The sequence below is a fragment of the Thamnophis elegans genome, chromosome 9 (assembly GCF_009769535.1).
Source record: "Thamnophis elegans isolate rThaEle1 chromosome 9, rThaEle1.pri, whole genome shotgun sequence".
Lineage (NCBI taxonomy): Eukaryota > Metazoa > Chordata > Lepidosauria > Squamata > Colubridae > Thamnophis > Thamnophis elegans.
Window position 1 is genome coordinate 48,392,518 of NC_045549.1, and position 20,772 is coordinate 48,413,289.

Sequence of the window (20,772 nt, forward strand, 5' to 3'; positions counted from 1 at the left end):
CTATGAGGTGGTTTATAAGTCTAAATGTTGTTGCTATTTTTCTCATTTCTAGTAGCTGCTCAAAATCAGCTGAATGTCCTAAATTGGGATTGCTTGCAGTAGTGTGGGACGGGGGCTATCTATGGCATTAAAATGGAGATGTGTCTGGGTGATTTAATCCCCCTTCTTTTTAACACTGAGCACAGTGCATAGATCCTTTTTTGTCCTATAATATTTTTCTTCCCCAGACATAGGTGTAGTTCAGAAAATGCTTAGTGCATTTCCTTTAGCTGCCTCTATTGATTGGAATGTGAATTCTTCATCCCCTGGAGCTTTCTGAGCATTTCAGGATCTGCTGACTGTGGCTGATTACCAACCCTAAACTGGTCTTAATCTTTTTAAGACGAAGGAATTTGAGTAAATAGAAGAGACTACTGTTAATGGCAGAAACGTTTATTGTGTAATTCTTACTTTGCAAAAACATGTCAGGGCAGCCAAGCAGGCAGACAGACAGATTCTATAAATGGACATATACCTGTTAAATAATTGCATAAAAACTTACTCTGGTTTTGTTTTAGATAACACCAGGAAGTAAAGCTTCACAGGCGAATCTATGTCCTGGTGACATCATTATAACTATTGATGGTCACAGCACAGAGAACATGACTCACAATGATGCCCAGGAGAAAATTAAAGCAGCGACCCAGCAACTCTGTCTGAAAATTGAGAGGTAATTCTTCACAATTCTTACATGCTCAGGATCACACTACCAAAATCTGGACCTTGAATTCTCTAGGTCAAGAAGGGATGCATTTTTCCCAAGGGATTGCCCCCGCCACTTTTTTTTAAAGTCACTTTAGTACTCTGTAGTATAATGATGTCATAGGAGTGGTTGGGATTTTTTGTTCAGATTTTTGAAAATCTTTTGTAAGTGTATAAAGCTGATAAACTGATTTTGTTGGATTTTCAAAAAAAAATATGCCATTATTGGTTTCTTTGTCATCTAATGTTGGTGGCATAATTATGCTATGGTCACCACAAAAGTGAGCACCTTGCTCACCCTTGCATGTAATAAATCACGTTCTGTGATTATACATAAGGATTAATATCTTGCAATATTTTTAATGCAATTAATCCTAACAATTTTTTAACATGTACCAAAGGAGAAGACAAAGAAAGTATTTGGTGAAGTTACACACGTGACAAAAGAATTCTTGAACTGCTGTTAAAAAAAAAAAAAACTGTCTATGCAGATGCAAACTTTGGGCAGTTTTACTTATTAACTCAGAAGAACACAATTCCTCAACCCAGTAGTTGTCTTCCCCATAACAATAATATCAAATGAATTCCATTTAGTTTTGCTTTGATATGAATTATTGTGTTAATTGCTTGAAATTTTCCATTCTACATATCCTTCTTAAACACAGAGCTGTTTGAGGGATGAGGTTCCTTCCTGTTTTGTAATTATTTTTAAAAAGTATTGCCAAATTAGTCTTTTACACTTTTTATTTATCATTCTTATACCATATGTTTCTTACTGTTCTGGACAGTAGCAGATAAACAATGATACTGATAGGTTTGTCTTTCGTTTCGTTTCTTTTTTTTCTATTAGTAGAATTATTTTGAAAATACTGTAATTTGAAAATTATCCACTTTTTAATATGGGATTTAATGTACAAATTACCAACATAAGCCTACATTGGTAAATGTGGACAGTAGTGTCTTCAGGTTCAATCCCAGTTAACTGTCTACAAAAGTGCAATCTAAATCTGTAATGACATAAATGCATAAAATGCTTATGACATGCTAAAAATGGTGAAATGTTTTGGATTCCCTAATTCATTTTTCATTTTTATCCAACAGGGCAGAGACTAAATTGTGGTCTCCACAAGTAGCAGAAGAGGGAAGACCGCATCCATTCAAAATAAACTTGGAAGCTGAACCACAGGTAGCAATTGATTCAAATTAAAACTATGTCTGGACTGCAAGAATCCAGATAGCCACTAAATGGCATTTAACACTGAAAAACACTAAAGTCATCTGCATACCTTCACAGCCATCTAGTGGTTGACTGGATTTTTACAGCTGAGATCTAGTAATTCTTAAATCACCAACACTCTTATTTTATTTTTTTAATTAGTTAGTACTTACCAACTGGTACAGGTAGTTCTCAACTTATGACCATAATTGGGACTGGATTTTTGGTTGTAAGTTACCATGGTTATAAGTTAAGGCCCTCACGTGACAGGAACTGATTTTATGACATTTTTTGCAATGGTCGTTAAGCAAATCACCTCACATGTTAAGCAAATTCATGGTCATTAAGCAAACACTGCAATTGTAAGTGTGAACTCATTTTTCTGAATAGGTAATGTTAGCCAGAAACAGTTGTTAAGCAACCAATTGTAAGTTGACTGTACTACTAACTGATAATTTGACATGGCAGTGACACTTAACCAGTGAATTCCAAGACTTTGTGATTAAACACCCTTGAAAATGATGGCTCTCTTATATGTATATTCTAGACTGACTAAGAACTTGAGCTTAGCTGTCTTAGTATCTACAGAACAAATTTTGTAGATAAATTTTCCTGTAATGGATTTAGGAATCAAATCAGTGAGCTCTGGATAGATTCACCCATTAATACGTCTTCCACATCTAATGAATTCCTCGAAAATTATGATAGCTGAACTAAAAAATATCTAGAACTACTAGATTAGAAGAGTGTACTGAAGATAGTTTACATCTGAAAAGGCACTGTAAGCTTGTCTTGGAATTTGACTGAATTGATTGACAAAATCAAACCTACTGGGATTGGCTAACCCCACCTGGGCTGGCAGAGCCCCGTTGGCCCGATTATTCTGGCTGTCAGGGTCAAGCAGAAGGGCCTTCTCTGCCATTTCACCTGCCCTCTGGAATATCGCCCTCCACTCCCGGAGTGAGGTCGGCTCCAAGTTCCTGACCTTCCGGAAGAGCCAAAAGACCTGGCTGTGCCAGTTAGCTTGGGGCTCCTATGGGGGAGCATCACAGTGAATGTGATTAATCGATTAACAACAGAGCTACCTCCTCCCCATTCTGCTCCCACCATTCCTGTCTTTTAATTGCATTGCAGTATAGTTTTTATCTTTTACAATTTACCTGAGATAAGAGTGGCGGCCTTTACAAATAAATAAATAAATAAAATTAATTAATGTGAAATTAAAGAAATTGTCTAGTAAGATACCATGCGATAAATCAAACTAACAGCAGTACATGGAAAAATAAGATTCACTAAAAGGGAATTTAAATGGAAGTACATTATTTCAAATCCAAACAACAAAATAATGACTAAACTACTGCCAAAACAAAATATGTAATTAAAGTATTCTATTGGCTATTGAGTTATTATTGTTAAGTTATTAACAAAATATTCTAAGAAAGGTCATTCAATATTAAATTATATATTTAATTCTTTAAATGCTAAATAATCTTGATGAGCAATAAATAGGTCAGTGGAGGTGTTTCAACAGTTGTTTTTCTATTAATTTTAAAATAAAAAATATTCACCACATTGGCAGAATATACCTTCCTGATTTCACCCCTAACAAATCTAGATTCCATAATTTATTTTTGGATTCTTACTGAAATCTCAGTTAAGATGACCATGATACAGTATTTCAGATTTTTGTTACATGCAATAAACAGAAGAGCTGGACTATGTACATTTGTTGCTAGAGTGCTATTTCAGTTTATCTTTTTGCACATTTGGTGATATTTTGGGAAAGAAAAATAAGGTCAAATTCACATTGCAGCAATGCATGTTGGCACCAAATTGATGCTGCTGTACTGCATGCTGTTTCTGCAATATACCTCCCAATAGTATTAAAAATAGTTGCTTATACACTTTTCAGAATTTCTTTGCAATCAACTTAGTTTCCCATTACCTAGGATTTTGATTTTCCTTTGATTAATAAGCACATTTAATGGAAGTAAATCCCGTTGATACTAATATAAAGTTTTGTAAATGGATGGATAGTCAATTAGATTTAAATATTCTACAGGTGAAACTTGAAAAATTAGAATATCATGTAAAAGTTCATTTATTTGAGTAATGCAACTTAAAAGGTGAAACTAATATATGAGATAGACTCATTACATGCAAAGCAAGATAGTTCAAGCCATGATTTGTCATAATTGTGATGAGCTGTAAGCTGTGATGATTATGGCGTACAGCTCATGAAAACCCCAAATCCACCATCTCAGAAAATTAGAATATTACATGCAATCAATAAACCAAGGATTGCACATAGAACAATATCGGACCTCTGAAAAGTATAAGCATTCATATGTACTCAGTACTTGGTTTGGGCCCCTTTTGTAGCAATTACTGTCTCAATGCGGCGTGGCATTGAAGCTATCAACCTGTGGCACTGCTGAGGTGTTATGGAAGACCAGGATGCTTCAATAGCGGCATTGTTCGTTCTCATGTCTCTCTTCTTTCTCTTGGCAATGCCCCATAGAGTCTCGGGGGTTCAAGTCAGGCGAGTGTGCTGGCCAATCAAGCACAGTAATCCAACAGTCATTGAACCAGTGCTTTGGTGCTTTTGGTAGTGTGGGCAGCTGGAAAATGAAGTCAGCATCCCCATAAAGCTTGTCTGCAGAAGGAAGCATGAAGTGCTCCAAAATCTCCTGGTAGACAGCTGTGTTGACCCTGGTCTTAATAAAGCACAGTGGTCCAAAGTTCTGTTGCTCAGTCGTCCAAAGTCCTCTTTTCTGATGAGAGCAACTTTTGCATCTCATTTGGAAACCAAGGATCCAGAGTATGGAGGAAGAATGGAGAGGCCAATCAAGCACAGTAATCCCACTGTCATTGAACCAGTTTTTGGTGCTTTTGGCAAAAGTTGCTAGAATGTGAATCCATCCAAAAGTGGTACTTGATACCCATCTAGAGGGTTACAGGAATTCTTTCCCTATTAGAGATTAAATAAAATGCTGTATTTTACAGACCAAAGTTGAGACTATCTGTGTTCTAAAACCTAGCATCCAAATTTGATTGATTGATTGATTATGGACCATCAAGTCGCTTTCAACTCCTAGCAGTCACACAGATAATCCAAATTTAATCATCCAAATAGCTCAACCAAATTTAAAATATACAAAACTTCTAGTGTTTTCATAAATATACTTTTTGTAAGTTGTTCTGAGAAACTTTCCTTTGAATTAGAAGGGAAAGTGGAATAAATGTTTTAAAAACATGAAATGGTTCCATAGATGAGTTTTTCACTTTAACCAGACATATATTTAAACTTTTTTAAAAAATTGGAAGTTATAAAATAGGTTGTAATATTCAAATGTGAAATATAATTCTATAACAAGAAAAATGAATGTTCATCACTTCTGTGAAGCTAACAGATTTACCTTAATAAATTTATGGTATACAGAATTCCACTTTCGCTGCTCATAAGGAAGATCAAATCCATTGTTCGAACCTTTGAATTCTCTTCTAGATTACTGGAATTCTTAACACTAGTATTTTTTCAGCCATAAAGATTTTTTTCTCAAGACACTGAATAATGTACCTGATATGGTATTTTATGCTCTAGCTGACTGTTTTATATCAATGGATGTAACACAGCTAAAACAATTGGAGCAATAAAAAAAAATCTTCTAGTACCCATACAATTTAAACACTAATTTAGTAAAACAAATGACTTGAGGAAGTTAATAGTGTAATTTAAATAGATTGTAAATCAGAAGACGCAACAGGATTTTGTTTACTTCTTTCAGATTTCCTTGCCACTCTTTTTTCCTGTGGCAATTTTGTTCTTTGCTTCATTGGGATTAGAAGCAGTAAATTATGCTGCACTTTGGTTTAGATCGCAGGATGATAGTGCAAGCAGAAAGCTGCTGAGTGATTTAAATGCACAGCATTTATCAGCTTAGTTTTTATTTTGCATCTTCTGAAAACCACTTTTTAGAATTTGTTCAGAAGGCAGTGTGTCCATTTATGTCTGTCTTGCTTTAGGACTAACCAAATTATGGCAGTGCTACAACCGAAAGAAAGGATCAGTTGGACTGTTTTGTGCCTTGATTAAATTATTTATACCATTTAAACTGTATCTAGAATTGCATTTTATTGATTGAAAGAAACCTTGTGGCCAAACACCCATGAAAGATGGTCATTTCATTTAATCTAAGGCAAAGAAATCCCATATTTGTGGAAGAAATGCAATTGCCACGAAAGGTCATGGTAACCCAGTCTTCTCTCCTGCTCCCTTACCTTTAGTCATCCAAATTTGTGTGAGGTGACATCACTGACCTCATATTCCTGCTTGTGTCATTACTTAATCATCAACAAAAGTGATGAAAGAGGTGGTGTAATAGCAACACTTAATTTTTTATTTTTGAATGTCTGGATATTAGTGGCAGAGAGAGAAGAAAGAACTACAGCTGTTCTGCAATATTCTGCAGCCAAATGCTTGTAATGCTGCCTCAAATAAATAACAATGATAGTCATGTCTGTCAGCTTATCTGCCTACCAGTGGTACTATTTTGCATAAAGATTTCCATAGGATGCTTGCTTACTGGTTTGCTAAATCAAGGCTTTTTGTGCCTTGGAACTGATGCATTTGATTAATAATTAGCCGCAATGTCAGTTTTGCCTGCTGTTGGCTTAAGTGTGCATTGTAGCCCTGTGTATTTTGTCTGCCTATTATGTACAGGAATTCAAGCCTATTGGTGCAACTCATAACAGAAAGGCCAAGCCTTTTGTTGCAGCAGCTAACCTTGATGACAAAAGGCAGGTAATGAGTTCTGCCTATAACTCTCCAATTGGGCTTTATTCATCTGGCAATATACATGATGCTCTTCATGGACAGCTGCCTGGCCTGATCCCTAGTTCAGCTGAAAAGTGAGTACCACAATGTGCGATGGCCTTTGGTATCCTTGTTTCTGATAATATCGAGTCCATCTCTTCCTGCCTTTTGCTCTCTTTTTTCTTTCCTGATCTTCAAAACTTTAAAAAAGTGCCTTTCAACATATTTACCTTCAAATGAATATTTATGTGGGAAGGACCAATATTTCGAGCATACTCTTCTAGAGAACTGTCAATACAAAATGTATGCGTAGGTGCAACATTGAGTTCAATCCAGCCAAAACAAAGTTAAACAAGCACCAAAAGTATAATTTTATGCATATACACATGCTATGAATTGAAACCCATTTAGTTTTAATCTGACTTTCATCTAAATAAATATAACAGGACAAAACCTGCACATCATACTGATTTCAAGGGGTATTGTTTATACTGATGTATGGAGCCTATTCCTGAATGCTTTTAATATTTTCAATCTGTGTATTTCATGGGATTGACTTTGAGAGAATGTGGAATAGGACCAGCAGCTTTAAAATGCCTGATTTTAGCTAGGCTATAGCCATTGTTTTTCCTCCTATAACAGGAAATGTGCTAATACTACTACTCTACAACTTACACTCCATAATTTTCAATATGTGCATTATCTTATCTTCTTTGGAAACAAATATACTGTAATTTGCTGAAAATTGTTTTATAACCCTTTCCTTTTTTTCCAGGACATAGGCTACTTTGAACACAAACATAATATCCGACCTAAACCTTTCGTAGTCCAAAGCCCAAGCAGGTCATAACTTTTGCCTATAACTGGTGCATGATTTTTCCCCCACAATCCCAATTGGATTCAGTAATATTGCTACTTCAGTATGTTGTAAATCCTTCTAATGAATGAAATGCTTGCTTCACAGCTGTAGGCAAACAGTGATTCCCAAGTAATAAAGAGATCCAGCTCTTAAATCATGGAAAGGGTTGGTAAAAATGTAGCATACATATTGATTCAAGTCACAACATCATCTTAGACCATAGGATTCCCCAAATTCTATTAAGTTCAATAGATCTTGCATCAGAGGCCCTCTGGATATATTCTGTGCTTGCAAAACAGATAAACCTAAGACATTTATTATGAATAAAACAGGAAAATGGACTAAAATTTGTTTTAATGCATAAAGAATATAATTTAATAGGAATATTACTTTCCTTCATGAATTCCTACATTGCTATAAGAATTTATGGAGGATGACATTTGAGAATTGAAAATATATAGTACAGATTACTTGTGATATATAGAAAATCAAGTATCTTGTACTTTGGTTTTAATTTCTCTTGTCAGCAGTTGTGTTTAGAAAACAGTGTGTAGCAAGATGAAGTTTGAAAATTATAATGCCATGTCTGCCTAGAGTAATATTTGTGTTTACCTATTAACACATAATATCTGCTAATAAATGACTGGAAGTCCATAGTTACTTGTGCATCCTCTTGTTTTCTGGCACTGCTAATGAGCCGCCTTGTTGCTTATGGCCACGCTTGTGGTGAGAGTGTTGACAATGTATTTTAAGTTATTAGCAATAACCCTGCCATTAACTGACAAGCCTGGTTCTTGTCTTCCAAACATTGGTCTTGACCTTGCTTTTTTGCTAAGGAATGTCACGTGTAGCTCTCCCCTCCTAGGGATATTTGGCTGAGAAATCTGACAAATGAAAAACTGCATGCTTGCTCGGAATTTCTTTGCTCTTGCCTCTGATAATAAGGAATGTGCTTTCTTGAAAAGTGTGCCGGTATGGTCTTATATGAATTTCTCTTCACAGCCTTAAATTAGTTGTGCATTTTAATTGAATTTTTTTAAAGGATCTGTTATTTAGGAAATGTTATCTTTCATCTCAATTAAAAATATTTTAGTATTTCTAGAAATATTTAGTGATACAGTTGTAGCATACAATGAATATTTGCAATCATAAGATTTATAATAATAACAAGATGACTTGTTATTGTTTGAGCTTGGACATGCCAGTAAATGTTGGGAATCATATACATTTGATAGGCGGCATTCAGCAAAAGTGATGAGATTTAAATTTCATTTAAAAAGCTCATAACTCTTGACACTTTTAATATTCACCAGATTGTGAACGTTTAGCCTGCAATCCTTGCACAATTAGCTAAGAGTAAACCACAATGAAATTAATTTCATGCCCTAAATACATGTGATTTCAGCCTTATAGTTTAAACCTAAAGTATACCTGCTCATCTAGATTCAAATACCAATGAAACAGTGAGATTTGTTGATGAGTAGAAAAATATAGTCACCATTGTTTTAAAGAAAATTGATTCAGAATCAAATCTAAGTATTTCTACTATACTTTAGCTCTGTTGTACACTGCCTAGAATCACTTGTTTGTGAGATGGAAAGGTGTATATATTGATTTAATAAATAAATAAAATAAAAATTATTTTCTGATAAATTTAAATCCCAAAAGTAACTTTCCAACACAATTTCCAAACAAAAATGAGTTTACATTGTATTTCCATGTTAATGTCTAAGAGAGGAATTGAATTTGAGATCAATACTATGACTTCTTGATACATCACAGTCATTTTCCAAAGATACATTGAAGTTCTTCATTTTGTAATTATTCAGAATCATAGCAAAGTTTTGATTGTAATCATTAATCAAGTGATTAGCAACAGAGATAGCAACAGCTGTGGATTTTAGGAGTAGAGATATTTTCTTTATACATTGAGACTTAGACTCTAGGCCATGGGTGTCAAAATTCATCGCGTCATGTGGTGCCATGTGACATATTGTGACTTTTTTGCCTTTCCAAAGCCAGGGTGGGCATGATCTGTTCGTGATGCATCCAGCCCATGGGCCGTCAGTTTGACACCCCTGCTCTAGGCCATAATAAATGTTTGTTATCCTCTTAATGTAAATCCATATGTAACACCTAGCATAATTGACACTGTAAGCTCACTTTCCACAACATGATTACTTCCTGATTTCTTGGTACCACATCATGCAGAAATACCAGCCAGCTGTTTTAAAATATCAATGAAGAAAATTATGGACTCAATGTTTGTTCAGTAAACAGCTTTTTCTCCGTTGTGCAATAAGGGAAAGACTGATTATATGTTTAGTATAAGGTGACTAGACGTCCCGCTTTGGGCGGGACAGTCACGATTTTTAATAATTTGTCCCGTGTCCCGCAGCGTGTTCAAAAAGTCCCGATTTTCCAAAAGAAAACCATTTTAAAAAGGACGCCGTTAAAAAAAAGTTTTTATTTCTCTGAAGTGTCGTTCCCGATGTGGCCTTTAGAGGGCAGTGGTTTCCCTCTCTCGGCTCGCTCGCAGCGCCCAACGAGGGGTGAAGCTCCTTCCCCTCCTGTGCGTGCGCGCGCCGACGCACGCCGTTTTTCTGCAGGAGGAGGAGGCTTGGTCCCGGGCCAAGCGGCTCAGCCGTCAGAAGGTTTTTCTCTTTTTTTTGCCTGCTTCTCTCGGGCGCCGCTCTCCCTGCAGCCATTTCTCCCTCTTTCTCCTTTTTTTCCTTTCTCCTCCTTCCCCCCAAAAAGAGAACGAGAGGGAAAAAGAGGAGTGTGGGAGATAGTGGGATCGCTGCTTTCTGAGCTTGGTGCAGCAAGGATCCCACTATTCTACTATTTTATTTTTATTTTTATTTATGTACACTGAGAGCATATTCACCAAAGACAAATTCCTTGTGTGTCCAATCACACTTGGCTAATAAACTATTCTATTCTACTTTACTCTACTCTACTCTATTCATTTCTATTTCAATTCTAACAAGGAGTTTAGCTTCTCTCTCTTGAAAATGTAAGCTAGCATAAGGCATTATAATGCAAGTTAGCCTTAACTTTCAAACAGTTCATTTAGTGATCAAAGTTACAATGGTATTGAAAAAAGTGACTGATGACCATTTTCACACTTAGCGACCATTTTCACACTTAGCGACCGTTGCAGCATCTTCATGGTCACGTGATCAAATTTTTGATGTTTGGCAACAGATTCGTATTTATGATGATTTCAGTGTCCTGGGGTCATGTTTGACAAAATGTAAAAATTTTAATCAAGCCCCCCCACCCCCCACCCGGTCAATGGTGTCCCTCTTTACCAATCTGAAAATCTGGTCATCTTAGTTTAGTAGCTCCTTAACTTTATTGCTTAATAAATCCAAACTGATTCATTGCATTCATAGCTGAAATTTTGTGTCCAAAAGGACTCTAATCCATATTATATAATAATAAGAGAACTTAAAACAGAAAAAAGTGTTATATCATGAGAACCTGCTTTTTAATATCAATGTATGTATTTTTAACATACCAAAGTATGGCTCATTTTTTGGATTTTGGCTAATCATATTTTTAATTGAAATGACCTAAAATCTAACTTCCCCTCTCTTAAACATTAGACAAGAATAATAAAAATAATATTACCAAAGAGTTATTGCATTTAGCAATAGCATTTTGAATGATAATATTGCAATGAACTCAATGGTAAATATACATTTGTGTAGTTTTGATTTTGGACCACTGAATATTTCATCACTATAATATATAAATGTTGCATGCATATTTTTCCAATGTGAAGCAAATGCAAGAAAACATATTTGCATAGTTTAATTATTTTCTATGTCATCACAATTTAAATAATTAACAGCCTGGTTTTCAGAGTTTCTTTTTTAGAACATCAGGATTCAAAATAAGTTACATATATTTATACTGACATCAAGAAATTCTTAGGAAACAGATTTCAGTACACTGAAATGGCTGCAATATTGTTAAAGTATTGCAGGCATACATCAATAGGATTATATGTATGATTCTGGACTGAACAGCATGAATATTATTGTTACTTTTAACACAATAAGCTTCAAAAGGTTCAAGCACTGATATTAAATTGCCTGAACCTGATCAAGTTATTAAACTGCAGCATACATTTTAGTGGACAGTGGTGAGACTTGATCACACAAAATATAAGGATCTTTTACAACCGTTTGTACACAGCAGAATACGTAGACAAAAACTTAGGCTGAATTCTTGTCTTTGCATCCTCTTCTCCCTTTGATCACTCTAGAAACTGCATGTGCCTTTTATTTACCTTCTGTTCTCACTCTGATTTGAATCACATATGCAGTACTCCCTCCGGGTTTGATGGCAGCAGTGGACGTAGCACACCCTCTTCCATTAGCACTGTTAGTACTATCTGTCCTACTGAGTTGAAAGCTGCAGCTAAGATGGCCCCCAACATCCCCTTAGAAATGGAGCTTCCTGGTGTCAAGATTGTGCACGCTCAGTTTAACACTCCTATGCAGATGTATTCAGATGACAATATTATGGAAACACTGCAGGGACAGGTTGCTACAGCACTTGGGGAAACACCCCAAATAAGGTAATGGGAGCCATCCTGTGTGCTTAGCATACTGCATGAAGAATGCTGCCTATGTGCCAGCTATTTGCTTGTTATTCATTGAGGGTATAAAGTATAGTTACCCATGCCACTTTAAAGGCCTTTCCCCATTGTTCATTGAAAGAACACTTCACTCGTCCTTAAGTCATTAAAAAAAATCATATTATCGGCTATTCTTGCTGTCAGGCCCCCTATCCTGCCTCTGGAGCTTCTGCTATGTATTGATGTTGGTATCTTGATTTAGATTGAGCAGAGGCCGTTAAGGAAAGCCATTGATTAAACCATGGCTCAACTGCCTTCCCTCTTTCTCAATATTGCTCTTGGCATAAACTGTAGCACAAACCATTAAGCAAACTACAGTGAAGAGGAAGAGGATAAGCCAGATGCTGTTGCACACACACACTCAAGCTAGCAGAGGCTGTTTCATTTCCCTTGCCATCCCCCCACCCCAAACCTGGCAGCGGATCTCCAGGAAAAGATAGTAGGAGAAGGAAGATGACTCTGTCAGTTCTTTGATCTCATCAAGCATTACCATACAGGCATCTAGACTGCTTACAATCATAGAAGCTTTTCCAGAAACTAAAAGAAAAGAAAGAAAAGCAGATACGTGGAGGTGGCAGTTGTGAGACAGTAAGGAGCTGCAGCAAATAATTTCCCCATGCCTATCAACTGTTAGTTGGGCTACTTTTAAACACAGGTTTAACAGTCTTTACACAGAAAGAGTATTCTATGTTCAACAGCAGACTGAAAAAACTGACAAATATGATGGGGAGATCACACTCTGAAATGGCAGAAAGAAGGCTGGCTCTTTCTTGCTTCACTTAATAATACATCCCCACAGCTGCTCTTCAGTCTGATCCATGTCTCTGAGCCAGGGATCCTGTTGGCTCACCTATGAAAACTGGGAAGAAAAAAATAATCTGATGTTTACAGTACCCAAAGCAGGATGGCTCTGAAAGACTGTGGCTAGGGACTAGAGTGAAGGGGGCATTTCTGCAGCAATCTCAAGTGACCAGTAAGTGCTAGGTGATTTCGTCCCCTTTATTAATCTTATCTGAACAGATATCTGTCCAAAATTTTGCTTAGTTTCTTGAAAACAAAAATAGAGTAATATTTAAAGAATGTCTGTATCTCATTAGAGACGTCTTAAGTCCAGTTTGAACTCTTTGTATTTTTTTTTCATGAGATACAGTATGTCCTATACGAGAAAATGAAAAACCTCAAAGTACGTTAAGGAAAATTAATTTCATTCTCATTGTGAAGATTAAGTAGGATTGTATCAGTCCATCGTTCATATTTAGATTTATAATTGTAGCTCTATTAACATTTTGGCCAGTTTATAATCAGAGAGCTTTATCCATCAATCTTGTTAGGTACAATATAATTCTATGCATAAAATTGCACTAAGAATTACTCCCAGGTAACTGATTATTTATAATTATACTTTATGGCTGCATTCTGTGCTTACTTATATGACATACTTCTAAATATATATAATATCATGCTTTCTGTTGATTTCTGTCTTACTAATCAACTAACAATTTCTGAAAAGCTTTAAAACCTTTTGCTGGATCATTAATAAAGTTGGTTCTGTCTGGTGGCTATAATAGAATTTTGTTTAGGAAGAAGGGGGAAACTGATCATGCTTTATGGAACAAAAATATTTTGAGGGTAACATTAAATAAAGGTTATTGGATAATCTTGTTCCTTGAAATAACTTCTGAAGGATCTTGCTTTTTATCAGTGAGTTATCTAACTCAACATTGATTTTATGCTTTTAAGTTGGATGTACTATATTTTATGCTTTTAAATATATATATAATTAGTTGAGTTGTGAAAGTTCTAAAAACAATGAATAAATATTCTTGAAAGCTACATTTATTTAAATTATATGGCACATTTTAATTGCCAACAGATAAAGATTCATTGGTCATAATACTAATAAAAAAGTATCTTGACCCAAGAGGAGAGCCAGTTGTCATGCTAATATGATACTTGTTTCATTTTTGCATGTGTTTTATGAATTATGAATCAAATCTTCACTGATTGTATTACAAGTAGCGAAACCTGTTTTTGAAAACCATTCCAGAAAAAAATAGTTTGAAATGCTTTTGTTGTTGGACTTTGTTTTCATTACACTCAAATGTAAGGACAGTATCTTTGTGCTTGTGGATATTTTATGTGTAATAATTAATATTATCCTGAAATTTTCTTTGTAACACGATCAGGAGCTAAACTGAATAGGAACCTATTGTGTTTTTAAAAATTACAACTTGAAAGTTTAAAAATTATGTACTTTAAACTACTTTTATTTAATATTTGCATTTCTGAAGGCCCAGGAGTTCCTCTTAATTTTCCAGATATGTTTGTTGACACCTAATGAATTTCAGGGGAATATTTTATTTTTGGTTTGTTTAAATGAAGATGTGATCATTTGCTATTTCTTCTAATTTTTTGTATTATAGTGTTACATGGTTAATCTTTTTAATTTACTTTTTAATATCTGTTTTGAGCAACAACAACCAAAAAAAAAGTGTAGTACCAGGGTTTTCCAATGCTCCAGATCAACATACACTAAAAATGTAGTATATACCCTGGAGAACAAATTAGTATCTCTTTCTTTCCTCAAAAATGAGTTCTATGTAAACTTTTCAATCTATATTCATCACAGCTTGCCCTCATACTAACTGTATGCTAGGGCAGAACTAAGTTACTATGGCTATTTTCTTGTTTTATGAAGCAAGTACAATAAAAATCAAATTGCAGAATAATTTGTAATTATGAATCTTATCCTAAGAACCACATGGAAAGATCTGCCTACTCAAAAGACATTTGAATTCTTGTTCCTCGATAAATTTCAACATATACCTATCAAAATCTTATTCAAAATCACAAAGGCTTTCAATAGCATTTTGTGATATGTTGGATAGTTTCGACCGCCTAAAGGTATTTAGAGCACAGTATTTCAAAGCAAACATCCGTAAATCCAAAACTCTTGGTGTAACTGAGGTAATATTTCTGAACTCACACTGTATTAAAATGAATACATAGAGGTGTTCCAAGAATTATTTTATAGTGTACATATTAATGTCCTTCTATAACATCCCTTCAAGATCAACTATCTTTATTTCATACTTGCATGGTCTTTGCAGTGAGCCAGCACCTGCAGTGCCCCAGTCTGATGTTTATAGGATGCTACATGATGATCCTCAAGGACCCAGCCAACCACGCCAATCCAGTTCTTTTAAAGTGCTCCAAGACATGGTCTCTGAAGATTCTGGTTAGTTGTATCTTTCATTATTTAAGTTGTAGGAGACAACATAGAGCAGCTTGCTAAACTTAGATGTTTTGATTCTGGTCAGTACCTTTATAAAAGACTATACATCGCTTAAATTCCTAATGCAAGAAAGCACTCAATAAAACGAAGCATAAATAAAATGTTTGATTAACTCAATAAAAATATAAATCAGGAGTATTACTTTAAGAGAGGCCATTAAAATGGTACTTTTATGGTACAAAAAGAGAGCAGTCTTGGAGAGTTAAATAAAACACATTTTTATAGAAAGAGCCGAGGTGGCGCAGTGGTTAGGGTGCAGTACTGCAGGCCACTTCAGCTGACTGTGATCTGCAGTTCAGCGGTTCAAATCTCACCGGCTCAAGGTTGACTCAGCCTTCCATCCTTCCGAGGTGGGTGAAATGAGGCCCCAGACTGTGGGGGCAAGTTGCTGACTCAATTTGCTAAAAAATTTGTAAACCGCTTAGAGAGGGCTGAAAGCCCTATTAAGCAGTATAGAAGTCTAATAAATAAATAGAAAGGAATATTCTGTTTTAAGTGCACTTCTAAACTGTTTTAATCAGAAGCACTTACTATACTGCGTTATTTACTATGGTATCTTTTTAGAAATTTATCCAAGCAATTGGCATGGAATGCATGTATCTTAATCCCTTAAGCTGTTGGTCTTCTGATATGTTAGCTACTTATGAGATCAAATTCCTCTTGACACTCACTTGAAGATTATCTTAATTGCAAATTTAATAGGGAATAGAAATAATAATAGAAAAAAAATAACATTGAGCAGGGGCATTCTTAGACAGAAGCAGAAAAAAATCCAGGTGCAACCATGAAGCATGTAAAATAGGACAAGACATTGACTGCATAGACATTTCTGTCATCTTGATTTTCTTGATCTCCCTCTTGCATCCACTCCTGACAGTGAATTAAAATTGTTTTATGTATATTTTTTAAGAAAAATGCAGAAATCACTTATCTTTCTCAGTGTATTGAGTAATTTAAAAAAGAACTAAGAATTCTGTGGTTAAGTTTTTCTATTCTCTTTTATAGAGATTAGTATCCCTCTGATTATTTTAAGGCTGGAAAGTTATAGTTAAAAGAAAACTTTTTAAATGTTTTGGTCTTTTACTTTTCTAGAAAATCCCTATTAGTTCTGCGAGACGCAAGAATATTTGGGAAAAGCTTCCCAGAAAAAAATCTCACTCTTCCACCAAAATCATACTTCAGAGACAGGCTTTTGGTAGATGCTATAAAAGGAAGTGATGAAATACTATTTCCTCAGTTACTTCTTTCCTACCTTCAAGGGAGTTGTTTCAACCTGCTGATTGGTAATGCATCGTTCTTCCCTCCAAAGCCCTAGGTGTAGAATAGACATGATATACAACAATTTTGTCTATCTGTATTTTTGTTTTGTTTTGTTTCTATTTTTATATCTTCTCGTCAATTTTGACTCCGGGTGTCTGCCTGGACAGGTCCCTGCAGTTCACTTGCCAAGATTTCAAAAGTGATTTGCCATTGCCAGCTGAGATAAAATTACTTACATAGGGTCACCCATTTGGCTTTGTGTCTAAGGACCAAGAGTTTTTCCTTCATGGTCTCATGGTTTCTAGCCAGGTACCCTAATCGCTATACATCCAGCTACTACCTTATTTGAAGTTATATTTATTGGATGACATAGCCAGAATTCACAGCAATTCTGAGAGAGATTGTTCCAACATCATGGGACGCCAACGCCAGATTGGAGAAAGGAAAGCTCCTTAAATCCTAGTAATTTTAGTGAAGTTAGCAGTGATGAAAACACATGCATTCCTATGAGAATAAGAAAAAACTATTTGCCCCTGCAAATCAATATACATAAACAGATAACTGAATAGTAAAGAAACTAAAAATGCATATGCATATTTTATCAGTAAAATATTTGTAAAAAAATGTCTGTTATAGTGAAAAAAAATCCTAACATGGGTTGGAAACAAACGTGGCACGACAAAACCGCGCTCGTCAAAATAGCGGTGATAAAATCGCGTCGCTAAAGCCGCGACGTCATCACCGTGCGTCATCACCGCCGCGACAACAGCGCGGCGACAGAAGGACGCTTTAAAGCAGCACGGTGGCAGAAAGCGGATTTAAATTAAGGTAAGGGTTAGGATTAGGTGTAGGGGTTTGTTTTAGGTTTAGGGTTAGGTTTAGAGTTAGGTTTAGGGTTAGGTTTAGGGTTAGGTTTAGGATGCTGAGTGCTTGGGAATGCGCGGATTTGCCCTCCGCGATTATGTCATCGCGATAGGGTCGCGTTTTTCCTTAGCGCTTCGAACGGCGCGAATTAGTCTTCGTGCTTATGTCTCCGCGGATAAGGGCTTCGCGGATTTGTGGTGGAACCGGAAACAAATGCTTATACATTTTAAACTTCTAATGGTAGTCATTTAAAAGTAACCCAAGACTATATATATTACTTTGTTTTCTTTGCAGAAGGTCGTCCCACTGGGATAAGGAGTGTAAAAGCACCCACCACAAAGATGGGTGCTGGTGCCGGAAGTGTGCCGAAAGTGCCTTTGTGTGACAAGTGTGGAAATGGCATCGTGTAAGATATTTCATGTTCTTATCATAGATTTGTAACATTGATTTTCAAAAGAGCTTGTAACAACCTGTTACAAAAAGAGATATTTCTCATTTATCATCTTAAACAAGGTTATATTTATTTGTTTACATACACCACTTAATAAATACAGGTAGAATCTTCGACTTACAGCTACAATTGAGCCCAAAATTTCTGTTGCTAAGCAAGATAGTTGTTAAGTGAGTTTTGCCCCATTTTACAACATTTCTTGCAACAGTTGTTAACTGAATCATCGCAGTTGTTAAGTTAGTAACACGGTTGTTAAGTGAATCTGGCTTCCTCATTGACTTTGCTTATTGGAAGGTTGAAAAAGATTATCACAAAGCCCTGGGATGCTACAACCATCATAAATGCATGCGAATTGCCAAATACTTGAATTTTGACCATGTGACCATGGGGACGCTGCAACAGTTGTAAGGGTGGAAAATGGTCTTAAGACCCTTTTTTTCAGTAACTTTGAATGGTTGTAAATGAATAGTTATAAGTCAAGGACTACCTGTATTCTGTGGTTGAGCTGAACAACACTCCTAGAATAAACATTCAGCTTTCCCCACTAGAATAAAATGTAAAAGACAGAGCATAAAAGTGAAGCAGAACAAAAAGAGAAGGGGAAAAAGAAAGCCACTGATTCCTGGAAACCTCACACAGCAAAGCAAAATGCCATATTAGTGATGACACACCGTATATGTTTGTTCTAACATACTTTTAAAAGGTTAAAGAAGAAAGCATGGGGCCTTTCTATAAATAAACATGTCCCGTGTGCACAAGCCTTTTTTTATCTTTTTAATGTTTCATTATCTTCAGTTAGGAATCTAACCAAGCTATGTTTGTAGAATGGCAATCATAGAGATTAGAACCATTGGCCAAGAATGTGGTAGAGCTGAAGAAGCTGAAGCTCACAATTTATTGACATCAGGAACTTAAGCAGCAGACTTGTCATCGATTTCTGTGTCCCAGTCTCTGAAAATTGTATTTGGCTGACTTTTTCTTTCTTTCTGTTTTCTTCTTTTCTAATTATTCATTTAACAGTGGCCAAGTAGTAAAAGCCCGTGACAAGTACAGGCACCCAGAATGTTTCATCTGTTCCGACTGCAATATCAACCTGAAGCAGAAAGGTTACTTCTTTGTGGAGGGGCAGTTATACTGTGAAACTCACGCCAGGGCTCGCACGAGGCCCTCGGAGAGTTACGAAGCTGTCACCGTTTACCCCAAGGCTTAACTGTTTGGAGAGACACATGCCTGCATGCACGCCCAGGGCATTCTCAGCTTACAGCAACTCTAGGGCTAATGGCCTAAATCCAGCAAACTGCTCTTTGCAAGGGGGAGGGGGAAGGAGGATAGATTGGAGGGTTAAGGGAAAAGGATTGGGGATTTTAGTAGACCATTCTGAGTCTGGAATAGGAGACAGGCTTTTCCAAGACTTTATCACAATGTTTGCCAGGGTAATCGGACAGAAGTAAACCTAACAGATTGTACTACATTAAGCAAAACTAAGTTCTTCCACATGAGTTAAGTTTTCATTCAGCTGTTTGCACACACTTTACTAAAAAAAAAAAAAAAAAAAGGATCCAATCCATTGATGTTCTCAGCCTCCAAGCCACAAACACAAATCCTTTATGTTAAGGACATCTATCTGCTATAAAGACAGCCATATGAGCATTGATTAGTGTTTTATATCAGCGTCAGTCTCTATGACAAATCAAATGTGGTTGCCCACTTCTATCCACATGCTTACAGGTTTTCATGACCCACAATACTACTACTGTCATCTCTTCCTCAACTCCAAGGCAAAGTGTACTGCTGCTAGGAAGAAGGAGTTGTATCTGAAAGTAGAGTATTTAAATGCATAGCCATTAAAACTAGTAGTAGCAAATCAGATAGAGACTGAAATGAAGAAGACTGAGAGTATAGGAGAGAGCAACAGTTTCATATTGTCAATGAATTGCTTGCTGCAATAGAAACACTTAGTATAAAATAAGCACAGCAAAAAAGCAAGTTTTTTTTTAATCAGCCACAAATCACAAAGCTTCTGATTTTTTTTTAAGTATTGTCACAGTTCCTATTAACTACATTTTTACTTACTCTTCCAAGTTTTCTCAGCTTGGTGCCTTACAACTCCCATTGTCCCAATCACGAGGTGAACTTTCCTATGTTTATTGCTTGGGAAGCAAAAGAGGAAAATAATTCCTAGGCTGAACGCACCACAGCTATTTATTTTTATCCCTATTTCCCTTTGCTGCATAAGCAAATCAATTAGGGAAAGATCAACCGGGAAAGCAACAGGCCATTGAACTTATAGCAAAATGGAAATGGGATCACATTTCTGGAATGTTGGGTTTCTCAATCTCAGGATAAATGATTCACATTGCTCTAGTGCTAGGGATCTATATATGTATAAGGATATAGTTCTGAGTAGATATTTTGCTCTTCCTTTGCAACACTATCTACTCTTCAATGTGGATGAGCAACCACATGTCCATCCAGGATGCTAGCTGCAACTGAAGCTGGGCTTTGCTTGTGATGTTCATTAGGAGTGTGCCATTCACAATTAGGTTTTTAAGAATCCTGTTGGCCACAAACAGGCCCTAAGGTATGTTGATATAGGTCTTACATACATTAAAATTATGA

At 36.1% G+C, this 20,772-nt stretch overlaps 1 protein-coding gene across 2 annotated transcripts in view; it reads left to right on the plus strand.

Annotated features, from left to right (window-relative positions):
• Positions 1–20,432, plus strand: part of PDLIM3 (PDZ and LIM domain 3) — a 31,957-nt gene extending 11,525 nt beyond the window's left edge. Inside the window, exons 2-8 of one of the 2 annotated variants that reach the window (XM_032223767.1) lie at positions 558–709; positions 1,843–1,927; positions 7,549–7,616; positions 11,960–12,223; positions 15,394–15,521; positions 17,997–18,108; positions 19,174–20,432. In XM_032223767.1, the coding sequence (XP_032079658.1) occupies positions 558–709; positions 1,843–1,927; positions 7,549–7,616; positions 11,960–12,223; positions 15,394–15,521; positions 17,997–18,108; positions 19,174–19,363 (999 nt within the window). In that variant the 3' untranslated portion in view covers positions 19,364–20,432. Of the gene's footprint in view, positions 1–557; positions 710–1,842; positions 1,928–6,680; positions 6,869–7,548; positions 7,617–11,959; positions 12,224–15,393; positions 15,522–17,996; positions 18,109–19,173 lie in introns of both variants that reach the window. The other variant, XM_032223766.1, reaches the window with a different exon arrangement.
• The last annotated feature ends 340 nt before the right edge of the window (positions 20,433–20,772 follow it).